General features: G+C 42.4%; 1 protein-coding gene across 1 annotated transcript in view; it reads left to right on the forward strand.

Annotated features, from left to right (window-relative positions):
• LOC133981650 (metabotropic glutamate receptor 8-like) overlaps positions 1–19,092 on the forward strand; it is a 165,448-nt gene that overhangs the window by 70,157 nt on the left and 76,199 nt on the right. The window contains exons 3-5 of the mRNA XM_062420453.1: positions 4,708–4,843; positions 6,925–7,079; positions 7,199–7,336. Of these exons, the coding sequence (XP_062276437.1) occupies positions 4,708–4,843; positions 6,925–7,079; positions 7,199–7,336 (429 nt within the window). The remainder of the gene's footprint in view (positions 1–4,707; positions 4,844–6,924; positions 7,080–7,198; positions 7,337–19,092) is intronic.

The following is a 19,092-nucleotide window of genomic DNA, read 5'->3' on the forward strand; positions in this document are numbered from 1 at the left end:
ACTCAGAGCTTACACGGTGTTCAATGAGGCTTCTCCCAACAGCTGTTTTGGGCCAGGGGGAGGGGGGGGGAGGGACAAGCCGGGATAAGACGCTCATTGGCTAATACGACAACTCGTCCCGCACCTGGAAGCTGAGCGACAGCGTTGGGAAGGCTGACTCTTCTGAGTGTCGTGTGGCTTGACTTTCTCGCTAAATCTGGCAACTTTCCAACTCTTCTTCAGACTAGTGGCTAGTTTTGAAAATGTTTTTCAGGTGTGTTGCTGTGGTTCTGTGGCATAGATGAAGCATACAACAGCCTCAATTAAACACTACTTTTATTTGTAACTGCCTCGTTTCGATATGACAAGTTTTATGATGAAGACCTAAAGTGAGCTTCCCCTGTTTAAAACACCAGCAGCCGCCACTGGTAGAAATGCTGCCTGCAAGTCAAAAATCAGGGATTTCTGCTTCGTCTTCATGATGAGCAGTCGTCCGCCAATCGGAAGATCAACGGTTCGATTCCCGGCTTCTCCAGTCCATGTTGATGTGTCTTTGGGCGACATTTAACTACATATTACTGCTGATGTCTGCTCCATCAGTGTATGAATGTGACATGTAGTGTAAAAGAGCTTTGATTGGTCCAAAAGACTACAGTCCATTTACCATTTATCATGTTTAACCCTACTGTTGTCCTCGAGTCAAGGACGGAAGGGAGGGAAGGAGGAAGGAAGGAGGGAAGGAAGAAGGGAAGGAAGGAAGGGAGGAAAGGAAGGAAGGAAGGACGGAGTAAATAAGGAAGGTAGGAGGGAGGAAAGGAGGAACGAAGGAAGGAGGGAGGAAAGGAGGGAGGAAGGAAGGAAGGAAGGAAGGAAGGAAGGAAGGAAGGAAGGGAGGACGGAAGAAGGAAGGAAAGGAGGGAAGGAAGAAGGGAAGGAAGAAGGGAAGAAAGGAAGGGAGGAAAGGAAAGAAGGAAGGGAGCAGGGATAGAGGAAAGAAGGAAGGAGGGAGGGAGCGAGAAAGGACAAGAGGAAGGGAGAAAGGAAGGAAAGAAGGAGAGAGGAAAGAACGAAGGGAGGGAGGAAGGAAGGAGAGAAGGAAAAAAGGATGAAGGGAGGAAGGAAGGACAGAAGGAAGGGAGAAAGAGGGATGGAGGAAGGAAAGAAGGAAGGGAGGAAACAGAGAGGAAGGAAAGAAAGAGAAAAGGAGGGAGGAAGGAATGGAAGGAAGGTAGCAGGGATAGAGGAAAGAAGGAAGGAGGGAGGGAGGGAGAAAGGACAAGAGGAAGGGAGAAAGGAAGGAAAGAAGGAGAGAGGAAAGAACGAAGGGAGGGAGGAAGGAAGGAGAGAAGGAAAGAAGGATGAAGGGAGGAAGGAAGGACAGAAGGAAGGGAGAAAGAGGGATGGAGGAAGGAAAGAAAGAGAAAAAGGAGGGAGGAAAGAAGGAACAGTCAAAAAAGACGGGGTCATTTTGACCCGGGAGGACGACAGGAAGGTTAAACTACTTGTGAAGAAAGTGCGACTGTCTCTTCAGGATTCAGGATTCGTCCGACGTCCCTGAACTAAATGTTGTTTATACCTCAGAGAAGTTTCAAAGCACGAGAAAAAGCTGAAATCCTTCTTAAATCACTCGTACGTGACTCCTCAGAATAAATCTGTTTGTCTGAGTGCTTCCTGCAGGACGGATCACTGCTGGGTTGTTTTGGTGTTTTCATGATGAAAAATATAAAATAACGTCAGACTTCTTCATTCAGATCAATAATTCATCCTCACAGAGCAGCAGGAGGAAAAACATCAGTGATTGTCTGACAGGTTATTTACCTGCTGGAACACACATGATGCAATAAAGACTCACTGACGGAGATGTTCTTCAGTCTGTCAGAGAATATAAATCATCTAAAGACACTTAAAGAGAAGTGAAGCGTTCCCTGAGGACATAAAACAAACTAACATGAAATAGTTGCTGCAAAGAGTCTTTAATTAGTCGTCAACCTCTAAATTATAATACATGATACACAGAAGATGAAATAAATGTAGAAACATGGAAAATATGACAAGAAAAGAGACTTAAAGGTCTGATTTATTCCATGTTGTCAGAAAGTAGCATCACATGGAAATACTACAGTAAAGTACAAGTACCTCAAACTGTACTGCAGTAAAGTACAAGTACCTCAAACTGTACTACAGTAAAGTACAAGTACCTCAAACTGTACTACAGTAAAGTACAAGTACCTCAAACTGTACTACAGTAAAGTACAAGTACCTCTAACTGTACTACAGTAAAGTACAAGTACCTCAAACTGTACTACAGTAAAGTACAAGTACCTCAAACTGTACTACAGTAAAGTACAAGTACCTCAAACTGTACTACAGTAAAGTACAAGTACCTCAAACTGTAATACAGTCAAGTACAAGTACCTCAAACTGTACTACTACTTGTGTCTTAATGGAGAGTTTGGACGAGCAGAAAGCTGCAAAGCTCAAAATGAAATGATCAGGTTCTAGTGGAAGAGGTTAACTAATATATTGAGTTATAACAAAAACTAATATTACCAGAGAAACCCACATATGAGAGAGTATTAGTGATGAAGTCAATGTTAGTAAAACCAGGAATATTAACACAGGTGTTCAGCTATGCATGAAGGCGTTACACCATTTAAAGCTTTATATGTGATTAAAAAGGACCTTAAAATCACTTCTAAAAGGAACAACGAGCCAGTGCAGGTCAGCTAACAGATGTGATGTTAAACGTCTTGCTGCAGAGTTTTCATTTCTTAATAGACTTCTTTTTTTTTTTTACATGTTTTTAATAGTCTTTGGACAACAGAACAATAAGATATATCAGACTTTGATACACGAACAATATACATATAATAGATGAGTTCCATGTTGGTTTGGATTATAGGGTTAGGGTTAATATATAAAATAACCGCCTTGATGAGTTGTGGAGATTTCTCATGTTTGACAGGATTTGAAGAAGCTTCCTTTTGTTTGCTTCATTTCATCTTTTTTAAAATCTTTTTAAACTCATCTTCATCACCTGCTTTAACTCTGACAGCGAAGAATTACATCATCAACATGTCTTTGTAATGAGACGATTTCAAAGTCTACATCTTCTTTGTTTGTTTTGACTAGATTTAGATTCAACACTCAGTATTTTATTTATTTTATGAAATGAATATTTTCTGCAGTAGATGCTGCAGGCGGGGAGTTCTGGTCCTCTGAAATGAGGCCAACCAGGAAGTAACTTAAAACTGCATTCTATCAAAAGGCCACCAGGGGGCGACCGTTTTGGTGTCAAAAGGACTTCCGTCTCTATACAAGTCAATGGAGAATTCACCAACTTCTCACTTGATTTCTAACCTCAGTAAACGTTTTCAAAATGTGTTTATGGTCTCAATCGCTAGTTTAAAGCCTTCTTCAATGCAGTATGATGTTCATTTGGGACATTTTGGCCTCCCTGATTTTATATGTGACGATAAAGCAGGGTATGCATTAGGGCGTGGCTACGTGGTGATTGACAGGTTGATTGGTTCACAGGTTCAGGAGGGCGCCTCATGCTCCTCCTGATGCCCATATAAGTAGAATCCATGTTTTTATTTTTCCCAGCATGCACCTGAGATTTTCAAGATGGCGCTGCTCAGATCCGATACTATTGGCCTCCGAGCAGCAGTCCACAAACCAATGGGTGACGTCACGGATGTTACGTCCATTTTATATACAGTCTGTGATGCTGCATGAATGAACAGATATGAACAAAGAGATCATTATTTCATCCGTCAGAATGAAGACAAGAACGAGACAAACTGTGACGATAATTACAACAATACAGCAGAGACGTGATGAAGCATGCAGAGGAAACAACAGTCAGTCAGCAGATAACAGGCGTGAAGACGACGTGTTCGTTCACACATCTACAGACAGAAGCAGACGTGCTCGTATGTTTGCTGCCAGATGTTCACACTGCTGAACTAACACAGAGCTGCTCATGGAGGAGAAATGTCAGCAGGAATCTGAAAGAGACTCAATGAAAGCTCAACAATTACGTCATCAAACAGGAAGCTGCTTCTTCTTCTTCTTGTTTTATTCACCTGGAATTTTTAGCTTTGTTAGTGACGTTTGCACAGAAATAACTGTGGGAGCGAAATAATGAGCTGATTACTGTCGAAGAATTTAAGTCAGTTCTAAGGGATCAAGAAAGATTCTGTTTTTGCTCTTTATTTGAGAGTTTATGATTTTCTCTTTTATTAACACTCTCACAATTTTTCAATGTTTACTGTAATGATTCCTCCTGTTCATACTGACCATTAGAAGATCCCTTCATCATGTTTACTGTAATGATTCCTCCTGTTCATACTGACCATTAGAAGATCCCTTCATAATGTTTACTGTAATGATTCCTCCTGTTCATACTGACCATTAGAAGATCCCTTCATCATGTTTACTGTAATGATTCCTCCTGTTCATACTGACCATTAGAAGATCCCTTCATCATGTTTACTGTAATGATTCCTCCTGTTCATACTGACCATTAGAAGATCCCTTCATCATGTTTACAATGGAAGTGATGGAGGACTAAACCCACAGTCCTCCTTCTGTGGAAACATGGATTTAAAAGTTGATCTGAAGATAATATGAAGCTCTCTCTCTCTCTCTCTCTCTCTCTCTCTCTCTCTCTCTCTGTCTCTGTCTCTCTGTCTCTCTCTCTCTCTCTCTCTCTCTCTCTCTCAGGTGGAGTGTGTATCGCTCAGTCTCTGAAGATTCCTCGAGAGCCGAGACTCGGCGAGTTCGATAAGATCATCCTCCGTCTGATGGAGACGCCCAACGCCCGCGCTGTCATCATGTTCGCCAACGAGGACGACATCCGGTACGAACTCTGATCAGCTTTTAAGAGGATCAAACAGCTCAGGGTCCCTCAGGTCCTCGTTGATTCACTGTGTGCTGTTTAACCTTTAACCTTCCTGTCGTCCTCCCGGGTCAAATTGACCCCGTCTGTTTGTTCCTTCCTTCCTTCCTTCCTTCCTTCCTTCCTTCCTTCCTTCCTTCCTTCCTTCCTTCCTTCCTTTCCTTCCTCCCTTCCTTATTTCGTCTGTCCTTCTTTCCTTCCTTCCTCCCTTCCTTTTTTCCTTTCTCCCTCTCTCCCTCCTTCCTTCTTTCCTCCCTTCTTTCCTTTCCTCCCTTCCTTCCCTCCCTCCTTTCCTTCCTCCCTTCCTTCCCCCTTCCATCCTTCCTTCATCCTCCCTTCCTTCCTCCCTTCCATCCTTCCTTCTTCCTCCCTTCCTTCCTACCTTCCATCCTTCCTTCTTCTTCCCTTCCTTCCCTTCCATCCTTCCTTCTTCCTTCCTTCCTTTCCTCCTTTCCTTCCTTCTTCCTCCCTTCCTTCCCTTCCTTCTTCCTCCCTTCCTTCCCTCCCTCCTTTCCTTCCTTCTTCCTCCCTTCCTTCCTCCCTTCCATCCTTCCTTCATCCTCCCTTCCATCCTTCCCTTCCATCCTTCCTTTTTCCTCCCCTCCTTTCCTTCCTTCTTCCTCCCTTCCTTCCTACCTTCCATCCTTCCTTCTTCTTCCCTTCCTTCCCTTCCATCCTTCCTTCTTCCTTCCTTCCTTTCCTCCTTTCTTTCCTTCTTCCTCCCTTCCTTCCCTTCCTTCTACCTCCCTTCCATCCTTGACTCGAGGACAACAGGAGGGTTAAAATCATTTAAAGTTTTTACAGATTTTCACCAAAAAATGAAAATAAAAGTTTGCAGAAGGTGAAAAATCTGCTGCGTTAATGATGTTATGATTCACTTTTTGAAGATAGTCTAAGAAAGATTAATTGCACACGCACACACACACACACACACACACACACACACACACACACACACACACACACACACACACACACACACACACACACACACACAGACACAGACACAAACACACACACAGACACAGACACACACACACACACACACACACACACACACACACACACACACACACAGATAGATATAAACAGTCTTTATCTCAGTGGTTTAATCAGGTTGTTTTACCATCTGTTAAATGGAAGTTAAGATAACGAGAGTCCAATTATCAGAGTGAACTGAGAGTCTCTTTCTCTCTTTCTCTCTTTATCTCAGATAAGAGAAACTGCTGATGTTAATCTGCACCTCTGAATGTCTCAGACGTCCCATTTTAAACCTGTTAGTGAATCAGTTCGTCGTTGGTTTGGATCCAAACATGAGATTTATTGACCAGAAGAAGTTCATATTTGTGTGTTTTTAAAAAAAAATGTTTTTTCTACTGATATTGTTCTTAAATACAATAAAACAAGGAAGGAAGGGAGGAAGAAGGAAGGAAAGGAGGGTGGAAGGAAGTAGGGGAGGAAGAAGGAAGGAAAGGAGGGTGGAAGGAATGAAGGGAGGAAGAAGGAAGGAAAGGAGGGAGGAAGGAAGGGAGGAAGAAGGAAGGAAAGGAGGGAGGGAGGAAGGAAGGAAGGAAAGGAGGGAGGAAGGAAGGAAAGGAGGAAGAAGGAAGGAGGGATGAAGGAAGGAGGGAAAGAAGGAAGGAAGGAAAGAAGGAAGGAAGGAAGGAAGGAAGGAAAGGACGGAGGGAGGAAGGAAAGAAGGACAGAGGAAAGAAGGACAGAAGGAAGGAAGAAAGGAAAGAGGAAGGGGGGAAAGAAAGAGAGAGTAATTACTTTTCTGCAATTTTCATACTATGTAAAGTTATCCAGTGGGCCTGATTGGTCCCCTTAGAGGGCCGTTTCTGGCCCACGGGCCTTTTGTTTGACACCCCTGGTCTATTGGTCAGATTCATAAACCCTTTGGAAGAAGTGTCTTTTGAAACTTTGATACCTGCATCACTACAGTCTGTTAGCATTTAGCTCAACGCTCTGACTTCCATGCAGTCCTATTCTCTCTTATTGGCTCTCTCCTCTGTCTGACCTTTGACCTTTGACCCTGACAGACGAATCCTGGACGCGGCCAAACGCAACAACCTGACGGGTCACTTCCTGTGGGTGGGCTCTGACAGCTGGGGCTCTAAGATCTCCCCGGTGGTCCAACAGGAGCGAGTGGCCGAAGGTGCCGTCACCATCCTGCCGAAGAGAGCGTCTGTGGACGGTGAGACGGACAGGAAACAGGAAACAGGAAACAGGAAACGGACACGCAGACATTTAGAAAACAATCCTCAATGTTATAACTTCTTTTTCTTCTTCTTCTTCTTCTTCTTCTTCCGGCAGCGTTCGATCGTTACTTCAAGAGCCGCTCGCTGTCCAACAACCGCAGGAACGTCTGGTTCGCCGAATTCTGGGAGGAGAACTTCAGCTGTAAGCTGGGGATGCACGGCAAGAGGCCCGGCAGCCCCAAGAAATGCACAGGTAGGGGTCAAAGGTCAACACAGTATTATTATGGAATACTGACATCACTAAACCGCTCCATGAAATACTCGAGTAAAGTACAAGTACCTCAAAATTGGACTTAAGCAGAGTAGCCGGACTTTCCATTACCTCATCCTTCTCTTATCACCATTACAGTAAAAGTACTGCAGTATTATAGTGATGTAGTATGCAGTATTACAGTAAAAGTACTGCAGTATTATGAGCGATGTAGTATGCAGTATTACAGTAAAAGTACTGCAGTATTATGAGTGATGTAGTATGCAGTATTACAGTAATAGTACTGCAGTATTATAGTGATGTAGTATGCAGTATTACAGTAAAAGTACTGCAGTATTATGAGTGATGTAGTATGCAGTATTACAGTAAAAGTACTGCAGTATTATGAGTGATGTAGTATGCAGTATTACAGTAAAAGTACTGCAGTATTATGAGTGATGTAGTATGCAGTATTACAGTAAAAGTACTGCAGTATTACAGTAAAAGTACTGCAGTATTATAGTAAAAGTACTGCAGTATTATGAGTGATGTAGTATGCAGTATTACAGTAAAAGTACTGCAGTATTACAGTAAAAGTACTGCAGTATTATGAGTGATGTAGTATGCAGTATTACAGTAAAAGTACTGCAGTATTATGAGCGATGTAGTATGCAGTATTACAGTAAAAGTACTGCAGTATTATGAGTGATGTAGTATGCAGTATTACAGTAAAAGTACTGCAGTATTATGAGCGATGTAGTATGCAGTATTACAGTAAAAGTACTGCAGTATTATAGTGATGTAGTATGCAGTATTACAGTAAAAGTACTGCAGTATTATGAGCGATGTAGTATGCAGTATTACAGTAAAAGTACTGCAGTATTATGAGCGATGTAGTATGCAGTATTACAGTAAAAGTACTGCAGTATTATGAGTGATGTAGTATGCAGTATTACAGTAAAAGTACTGCAGTATTACAGTAAAAGTACTGCAGTATTATGAGTGATGTAGTATGCAGTATTACAGTAAAAGTACTGCAGTATTATGAGCGATGTAGTATGCAGTATTACAGTAAAAGTACTGCAGTATTATAGTGATGTAGTATGCAGTATTACAGTAAAAGTACTGCAGTATTATGAGCGATGTAGTATGCAGTATTACAGTAAAAGTACTGCAGTATTATGAGCGATGTAGTATGCAGTATTACAGTAAAAGTACTGCAGTATTACAGTAAAAGTACTGCAGTATTATGAGTGATGTAGTATGCAGTATTACAGTAATAGTACTGCAGTATTATAGTGATGTAGAATGCAGTATTACAGTAAAAGTACTGCAGTATTATGAGTGATGTAGTATGCAGTATTACAGTAAAAGTACTGCAGTATTATGAGTGATGTAGTATGCAGTATTACAGTAAAAGTACTGCAGTATTATGAGTGATGTAGTATGCAGTATTACAGTAAAAGTACTGCAGTATTACAGTAAAAGTACTGCAGTATTATAGTAAAAGTACTGCAGTATTATGAGTGATGTAGTATGCAGTATTACAGTAAAAGTACTGCAGTATTACAGTAAAAGTACTGCAGTATTATGAGTGATGTAGTATGCAGTATTACAGTAAAAGTACTGCAGTATTACAGTAAAAGTACTGCAGTATTATGAGTGATGTAGTATGCAGTATTACAGTAAAAGTACTGCAGTATTATGAGCGATGTAGTATGCAGTATTACAGTAAAAGTACTGCAGTATTATGAGCGATGTAGTATGCAGTATTACAGTAAAAGTACTGCAGTATTACAGTAAAAGTACTGCAGTATTATAGTAAAAGTACTGCAGTATTATGAGTGATGTAGTATGCAGTATTACAGTAAAAGTACTGCAGTATTACAGTAAAAGTACTGCAGTATTATGAGTGATGTAGTATGCAGTATTACAGTAAAAGTACTGCAGTATTACAGTAAAAGTACTGCAGTATTATGAGTGATGTAGTATGCAGTATTACAGTAAAAGTACTGCAGTATTATGAGCGATGTAGTATGCATTATTACAGTAAAAGTACTGCAGTATTATAGTGATGTAGTATGCAGTATTACAGTAAAAGTACTGCAGTATTATGAGCGATGTAGTATGCAGTATTACAGTAAAAGTACCTGTGTAACTGGACTTAGATACTTTCCTCCTTTTCTTCTATACCTCCCTGTTCTCCTCCTCTCTTTCATTCTTTCCTTTTCTTCTCTGCCTTCTTCTTTTCTTTCACTTTGTCTTTTCAGCCTTGACCGCCTCCTCCTCCTTTCTTTTCTCTCTCTTCTCTGCTGTCCTTCTGTGACTCAGCCGCGAGCTTCTTATAAACCTTTAAAGTCCTTTGAGGCTGATTTATGATTTCCAGCAACATGAATGAAATTGACGGGACTTCAGTGAGAAAGTTAATCATTTATTTTCCCTCGTATGGACACCTGAACTCTGTCTCCTGCACCGTGACACACACACACACACACACACACACACACACACACACACACACACACACACACACACACACACACACACACACACACACACACACACACACTAATCCTCTCCCTGAAGCAACAGCCCAAATCTCATCAGTTCCTCTTCCTTCACTCTGCTTTCAGCCTGCAGTCAAAAGCCCCAAAACTGCAGTACTGTGTATGAGTCTGCGTTGTTCCTTATAGAAGCAGGACGCTCGGACAGAGAAGGCCGAGCATCACACTCATAACACCGGCTTAAACAACACCAGAGCTGCAGACATCACTAAATCTACAGTTTCTGTGTATGGATCAGTGATAAATAAGTGTTGGCAAGATGATTAATTAAATTAAATTAATTAAAATGTACATTTAGTATTTCTGTTGGTTTTATCCAGGCGGGGAGCTCCGGTCCTCTGTAATGAGGCCAACGTGGAAGTAACTTAAAACTGCATTCTATCAAAAGGCCACCAGGGGGCGACCGTTTTGGTGTCAAAAGGACTTCCGTCTCTATACAAGTCAATGGAGAATTCACCAACTTCTCACTTGATTTCTAACCTCAGTAAACGTTTTCAAAATGTGTTTATGGTCTCAATCGCTAGTTTAAAGCCTTCTTCAATGCAGTATGATGTTCATTTGGGACATTTTGGCCTCCCTGATTTTATATGTGACGATAAAGCAGGGTATGCATTAGGGCGTGGCTACGTGGTGATTGACAGGTTGATTGGTTCACAGGTTCAGGAGCACGGACAGATAGACTGCAGGAAATAGCCGTGAACTTGTTTCACACCGACAGTTTTCTCCGGAGTTTTGTGGTTATAGTCGTAACAGCTAACTTGGTTAGCATCACCAGGTTGCCGGTGTAGACTGTGGTAGATCCAGCCCTCACAATCTCCCCCGCTCCGTCCTCATGCTCCTCCTGATGCCCATATAAGTAGAATCCTTGTTTTTATTTTTCCCGGCATGCACCTGAAATCTCCAAGATGGCGCTGCTCAGATCCGAAACAGCAGTCCACAAACCAATGGGTGACGTCACGGATGTTACGTCCATTTCTTATATACAGTCTATGGTCTTAACATAACATCAGCCCCAACTTTAGTCCCAGCAGCATTGGTGTACGGATCAGCTTTCTTTCCCAACAGGCGTCTCGAGGCTCTCTGCTGCTGCTGGGTGGCAGCGCGCTCGCCAACCCTGTGTTCGGCTTTCCTCCGAGAGTCACTGGTACTTGGCGTGCGTCCTTTCCAGTGCCTCCTCTAGGAAGTCTTCCCAGGGCACAGTTAGGTCTATCAGGGCAAAATGACGAAGTCTGGTCCCAGAGATGTTGCTGCGATCTGTTCGCCCAGATCTACCGTTAGCTGCTGGTCCTGTGTGATGGTCTTTGGGTCGTGGTTTGAGTTGCTCCCCCGAAGTTTATTTCGATGTGAGTCACTCCTGTCTGGGACAACAGACGAACCTGCTACCAAACCAATCTGCTGGCAATCAAATTCATATACTAATAATTTGCAACAGCAGATATGTTTCCAGAGAAATGTAAAGCCATCTGAATTAAGTTTTAAATTCAAATCTGTACCAAGTTGCAACATATATTAAATGATTTTGTTGGAGGATTCAGGTTTTATTATAACATTGGCAATATTTCTAGGAGGCAGGTTGGTCAATGGCTCACCTTCTGTTTCCAGGATAGATACGTTGATTATTTTATTTTTTTTTGGCATTTCTCTCTCTCTTTCTTTCCTTCCTTCCTTCCTTTCCTCCCTCCCTCCTACCTTCCTTCCTCCCTCGTTCCTTCTTTCCTTCCTTCCTTCCTTCCTTCCTTCCTTCCTTCCTTCCTCTTCCTTCCTTCCTTCCTTCCTTCCTTCCTTCCTTCCTTCTTTCCTCCGTCCTTCCTTCCTCCCTTCCTTATTTCCTTTCCTCCCTTCCTTCCTCCATCCTTTCCTTCCTCCCCTTCCTTCTTTCCTTTCCTCCCTTCCTTCCTCCCTCCTTTTCTTCCTTCCTTCCTTCCTCCCTCCTTTCCTTCTTTCTTCCTCCCTTCCATCCTTCCATCCTCCTTTCCTTCCTTCTTCCTCCCTTCCATCATTCCTTCCTTCCTCCCTTCTTTCCTTCCTTCCTTCCTTCCTTCCATCCTTCCATCTTTCCTTCCTTCCTTCACTCGAGGAAGGTTAAACACATTTCTGAGACAAATGACAGCAGAGGCAGAAAAATAAAACATGCATGAATGTTGAGTCTGAGGAGTTTTGAGTCTCTAACGTGAGCAGCAGCTGTATCAATGAAGACGATCAATGTATTGAAAAGCTGCTGATTGCTTTTAATCAGGCGATGCTGTTTTCTTTCTTCTGTCTCTTAAACAGAATCAATACCATCGCAGAGGTCATTAACCTTTGTGTCTGTTTTGACTGTTCCTTCTTTCCTTCCTTCCGTCTGTCCTTCCTCCCTCCTTCTCTCTTTCTTTCCTTCCTTACTTCCTTCCTTCCTCCCTCCCTCCCTCCCTCCCTCCCTCCCTCCCTCCCTCCCTCCTACCTTCTGTCCTTCCTTCCTCCCTTCCTTCTTTCCTCCCTCCCTCCTACCTTCCTTCCTTCTTTCCTCCATCCTTACTTCCTCCCTTCCTCCCTCCTTCCTTCCCTTCCTTCCTACCTCCTTTCCTTCTTTCTTCCTCCCTTCCATCCTCCCTTCCTCCTTTCCTTCTTTCTTCCTCCCTTCCATCCTCCCTTCCTCCTTTCCTTCATTCTTCCTCCCTTCCATCCTTCCTTCCTCATTTCCTTCCTTTTTCCTCCCTTCCATCTTTCCTTCCTTCCTTGACTGGAGGAAGGTTAAACACATTTCTGAGACAAATGACAGCAGAGGCAGAAAGACAAACATGCTTTTTAAAAAGAGGAGCAGATGTGATTGTCCGTGATTAGCACCCAACCCTGAACGAACCCGCTGAGAACGAGCAGCTTGATAATCAATTCTCACAAAGCTCTGTTTTCCATATGGACAAAACCACACAGCCATGAAATTGCTCCAAAGTGTGCTGCAGCATCCTCTGTGTATCGGACATGGCTCACTAGAATCACACAATCAGCGTCTACGCCTGGAAGTGACATGAATCCAGCTGATCTGCATCTCTCACACAGATCTGAAGTGAATAATATCAACATCCAACCGTGAGGCGGCTGCTCCTCAGATGAATATCTTAAAGGGGAAAGCTGCTGATTTTATTTATTTATTATTATCTATAAATCTCATATTTGGTAAAAACAAGGCAGGCGTCATTGTATAGTCTGAGATGGACCACGTGGAGAAGATTATACTTACTAATGTTGCAGTGGTGATATCTGTGAGACTTCTTGTCCAGGATTTTAACAGCTTGTTTATAGAAGAACTCAGCCTGTGATACAGTAAGACAGATGGGAGAATATCATAGTGTGCATGTATAAGAGGTTCTGCCTCAGTTGAATCTGAAGTTGGCCAGACCAAACTTCATGGTATGGATGCCCTTTATGGGTTTTTTGAAAAGTTGAATTTGAGTCCAAAATGATGCCTAGATCTTTGAAATCTGATACCAACTGAAGCATCAAAGCCTGATATATCTCATTCCTCCATTGTTGTCCAAAAGATATTAAAGGGTTCTGATGTTGGATGTTAAAGTCAGGGCTTCAACCTGCTCTGAACTCTTCTACTTCTACCCTGCTGGCATCGGTTTGTCACACAAGCTCATAAATGACCGTCCGCTTTCATATTTAAGATGGTTGCTAAGGTGGTTACTAAGGTGTTTCCACTCTCATTTTCTCAGATGTGATTCAGCTCCAAATTGTACGAATAGATTTGAGGACCAGTATAAGACAAATAAGATAAATAAGCTAAAACGGCCTGTTAATAGACAGAGGCTGAACTGAGCGGCTGCATAAAGGACCAGTAGAAGATTAATAAGGAGTTTTTAACTGGAAATCATGCAAAGATATTCCAGTAGAGACACAGAATATTAATATAGAGCTGGAGATGAGAAGAATATGTCAATGAGCCACTATCACATGATCACAGCTTCAGGAATGTGATTTCATTTACAGAGCAAAACCTGTTTGTACCAGATTGATGATTTCTCAAAGAACTGAGCTGTAAACACTCTGAATTACAATGAGTTACTCTCCATCATTTACTGGAGCTACTGTGGGAGATGTACAGGTGTTAGTGTGTGATTGGTAGATTTAAGGTTGTACAGTTTTATATGGCTTTATTAGAAATTGCATTAATTCTGTCGATTTTTAGACATATTTTGAGTCTGTTTTGTTTGTATTTATGTGGTGTTCAACATGTTTTCTTGAGTATTTGCATCTTTATAATATCAATGAATAAGAAGTGACCAACATGCTCCTGCATCCTTTGTGAATGGATGATACAGCAGAGACACTCAGGTGAACTCTGCAGCGCTGCGTCCTGATCAAAGCGATCCACTGAGCTCCGGTAAAGACTGCCAGCGTTATCACAGCTGAGACTCAGCAGGTATTCTCTGAGCGCTGACTCCCGTCCTCCTGCTGTTTCACCTCCGTCTGCGGCCGGAGCGAGGCTGACGTCTGCTTGTATTTACTCGGCACCTTCCGCAAATCCAATTTAGCGTGTCGAACTTTGTAAACGTTGTGTAGAGGATTTGGCCCTCAGTGGCCCCTGTTTTACAGAGGAAGTCGTCCTGAATCAGGCTGGATTACATTCCTGCTGCAAGGACTCTGCAGTCAGCATGGAGAGACTCAGCAGACCTGATCAGAGGAGAGAAGACGAGGGTTTTTTTACCCGTTAAGCTTCTAATTTACATCTGTGCATCTGCTTTCAGCCTGAATCCATGAAGACTTTAAACAAGGTTAGAAGTGGAGGAAGACACTTTTCATCATAATGTAGAAACCACAAGAAACAGAAGAGCTGACAAGTGGAATCACTTTCCTCCTGAGCCTCAGTTTATACCCCTCAGCTATTCTCATAACATTCAAGTCACAAAACTGAGCATCCGTTTTTCTGAAAGATAAATCCCTGATGATCTTTAAAAACCCAAAAGTTCAGTGAACAACATTTACATAATTGTCAACGACCCATCCGCCTATCAGCATCACAACATAGTTTTTTCTGCTGCAGGATGAATCTTATTTTTTAAAGCTCTGACATGAATTATAGCTCCACAGTGGAGGACAAATATAACAGCACATACTGTCTATTACTGTGATTATTAAAACATCTTAGTCCTCTTTGGCTCATACAATATTTATCTTCAAGGGTCCAAAGGAAAAAACATGAATACTATGAATAAAACATCATCCTGCAAACCATGGAATGAAACACATGTGCTGCCAAAGCTGTGAGAAACCTCTACGACCTGAAACACTAATAACATCACACACCTGCACGACAGCAAGATGTAAACATGAATCATAATTATCATTTCATCACAGTTGTTCACTCATAATACTGCAGTACTTTTACTGTAATACTGCATACTACATCACTATAATACTGCAGTACTTTTACTGTAATACTGCATACTACATCGCTCATAATACTGCAGTACTTTTACTGTAATACTGCATACTACATCGCTCATAATACTGCAGTACTTTTACTGTAATACTGCATACTACATCGCTCATAATACTGCAGTACTTTTACTGTAATACTGCATACTACATCGCTCATAATACTGCAGTACTTTTACTGTAATACTGCATACTACATCACTCATAATACTGCAGTACTTTACTGTAATACTGCATACTACATCACTCATAATACTGCAGTACTTTACTGTAATACTGCATACTACATCGCTCATAATACTGCAGTACTTTTACTGTAATACTGCATACTACATCACTCATAATACTGCAGTACTTTTACTGTAATACTGCATACTACATCACTATAATACTGCAGTACTTTTACTGTAATACTGCATACTACATCGCTCATAATACTGCAGTACTTTTACTGTAATACTGCATACTACATCGCTCCTAATACTGCAGTACTTTTACTGTAATACTGCATACTACATCACTCATAATACTGCAGTACTTTTACTGTAATACTGCATACTACATCACTCATAATACTGCAGTACTTTTACTGTAATACTGCATACTACATCACTATAATACTGCAGTACTTTTACTACAGGAGTACAGTTAACATTGCTGTATTGGTCTTTGTATGTCTCAGCTCATCTTCAGGTTTGTAGAGGTTTGTTTATTTTATACATCAGTTGTTCTTTCAGTCGTTATTAAGCTCTAGCAGAGAAGAAGAAGAAGAAGTCACAGTGGCGTCTCACCAGCTGACAGATTAGAGCACGCTCAGTACAATCCCTCCAGAAGGCACCGGGGAAGGCCAGCTCATTAATTGTAATTAATTAGGATAATTAAATATCCAGGAGAAGCGGTGGCCTGAGGTCTGAGAGCGCTGATCTATGCGGCTCAGGGAATAATGCTGCCGCTCCGCTCTGCCAGACCGCTGCTGCGTTCACTGCAAACGCCGCCGCTGAGTACCTCATTTCCTGCCAGATAGACTGTGTCGCTTTTAAAAGAAATCCAGTACAGTAATTATACCTCCACCTCCGCCAGCCCCACCCCCGCCCAAACACTCAGATAAAATAAATTAGAAAATCTGTATTTTTCGTCCTGGTTTAGCTCCTCCATTCACACGTTAATGTTGTAATCTAAAACAATTTAGACATCAATCCCTCAGAAGGACCTTAATTAACCTTTAATTTATCCCTGAAAACACACCAAACACTTCATCTCCATCAACATGTTTAGTAACCAGCGTCCATTCATTTGCCCATTAAAGCAGAAATAATTCGGGCTTCCGGTTCTGGTCTAGAGGGGATGGCTGCTTAGTGAGAGAGCTCTCGACAAGAGTAAATAAAACTGCCCCAAAGCGATTAAATTATTTAGCGAATTGCACGAAAAGAAGGTAAAAGGGGCACAGATGGCGTCCGGAAAGAACAGAAAGGAGAAAACAACATTTATCGAACAACTTGCAGACGACGAGGTGCAGCTGACAGAAGAAGCTAACGTTAGCTCCCTCGGGGCTGGCCGGGGTGGTTCCCCCGCTCCTAGCTATGATGGCGCTGATACGGAGGAAGAGGAGGAACCGGTTAACTTGAGGATGATCCTGAAAGTGCTAAGAGGCGTTGGGAATGAGGTGAAAGAATTTCGAAAGGACACAAAAATACAACTACAAGACATCAGAGGTGAGCTGGACAAAACAAACGCGAGGCTCAACGAAGTGGAAACCAGGGTCGCTGGGCATGAAGATAAGCTCCAAAGCACAGACGAGATACTGGCCGAGATGTTAACAACACAGGAAAAACTTCAGTTGAAACTGACAGCGATGGAGGCCTACTCGAGAAGGGAGACACTCAGACTGTACGGGGTCCCGGAGGGAGCGGAGTCGGGGTCACAATCTATGATCCATTTTGTGGAGAAGCTACTCCGGGAGAATTTAAACATCCCCCCGGCAACAGCACTACAGATCCAGAGGGCGCATAGAGCGTTATCTCCCCCCCCACCAAGCGGCTCTCAGCCCAGATCGATCCTGGTGAAGTTTCTGTGCTTCACTGTTAAAGAAGAAGTGCTCAGGCTGGCCTGGCAGAAGAAAGGCTTCACATGGAACAACAACAGGATCAACCTCGACCACGACTACCCTCCGGAGATCATGGCCATGAGGAAGGAATACACCGAGACGCGGAGGATCTTGAAGGAGAAGAACCTGCGGTTCCGGACCCTCTACCCAGCCCGCCTTAAAGTGTTTTTCGAGGAAGGAGTGAAAATTTACAACTCGGTGGAGGAGGCGACGGCGGATCTGGCGAGCCGGGGGCTCCCGGTAAGAGTGATTAAACCACCGGCAACCCCCAGAGAGAAACTACAGAGATGGTCTTCGTGGCGGGGGGCGGGGGACCAGCGCCCGCGGCAGAACCGAGGAGCTGCAGGATACAAGGAGAGACTGCAAGTATTTAGGCGACAAGAGAAATAATGTTCTGATATGATTGTGATTTGGACGATATGGTTAAAAGTTAATTAATGTCGAGCCAATATGGATGGGGACTCTCTTTTTTGAGGACGTCATCACAACGGAAGGCCCCCTATCTCAGGGAGTAAGTAGGGGTATTCCTTCAAAGACTAAGGGAAGCAGTGGAAGAGCTTCACTGCTGGAAGTTTGGTTAGGAGCTTTTTTATGCTTCAGTTACACACCATACACTTCCGTTCATTCTGTGTTTACTCCGTTCGTTGTGGTGGTTGTTTTTTTCTTTTCCGGGGGGGGGGGGGGGGGGGGGGGGGGGGGGGGGGGGGGGGAATGTCTTGCTGTCAGTTAATACAAATACATGCAAATTGAACCAGTGAAAATTATTTCCTTTAACGTAAATGGGGTTTTGAATATGATCAAGATGAACAAGATTTTATCTAAATTGAAGAAAGAAAGAGCCCAGATTGCCCTACTCCAGGAGACACACATGAACCAAACAGATCATTTGAGGTTAAAGAGAAAGGGCTTTAAATATGTTTTTTCATCATCTGTCAAATCCAAACACAAGAGGGGAGTGGCAATACTTATCTCTGGTGGACTTAACTATGAACATATCTCAGAAATCAGTGATGAGGAAGGCAGATTTGTCAGGGTAACAGGTAGGATAGAGGGATCTGAAATTACAATACTAAATGTATACGCTCCACCTGGGAGTGATTGGGTATTCTATAGGAATATCTTTGATTTGATGGTGGACTCTCAGGGCACGGTTGTCTGTGGGGGGGACTTTAATTTTAGACTTGATCCCAAACTAGACTCATCCAACCCGACGAGTCAAATTAATCCACTCATAAGGAAAATCAACTCCTATATGGTAGAAATGGGGATTATAGATGTGTGGCGAGAGCTGTGCCCGTCCGCCAGAGATTACACTCACTATTCTGGCTCATTTAAAGTCTACGCTAGGCTGGATTATTTCTTTATGTTCAAGGTGGATAGTTTCAAGATTAAAGATTGTGATATACTAACAAGGGATTTATCGGATCACAGTCCTATCTCGTTGTCTCTGCAGGTGGCTAGGAAAAAACGAAACACCTTATGGAAACTCAATTCAAATATATTCAATGACCCGGCCATAGTTTCTGAAATAAAGGAAGAAATAAAAGGATTCTTAGAAATTAATGATACAGGTGAGATATCAGCAATTATTATTTGGGACACACTTAAAGCGGTATTGAGGGGAAAATTAATTTCTATTACTTCTCACCTAAAAAGAACCAAAGGGCAAAAAT

This window comes from Scomber scombrus, chromosome 6, assembly GCF_963691925.1.
Source record: "Scomber scombrus chromosome 6, fScoSco1.1, whole genome shotgun sequence".
NCBI classification, from domain to species: domain Eukaryota; kingdom Metazoa; phylum Chordata; class Actinopteri; order Scombriformes; family Scombridae; genus Scomber; species Scomber scombrus.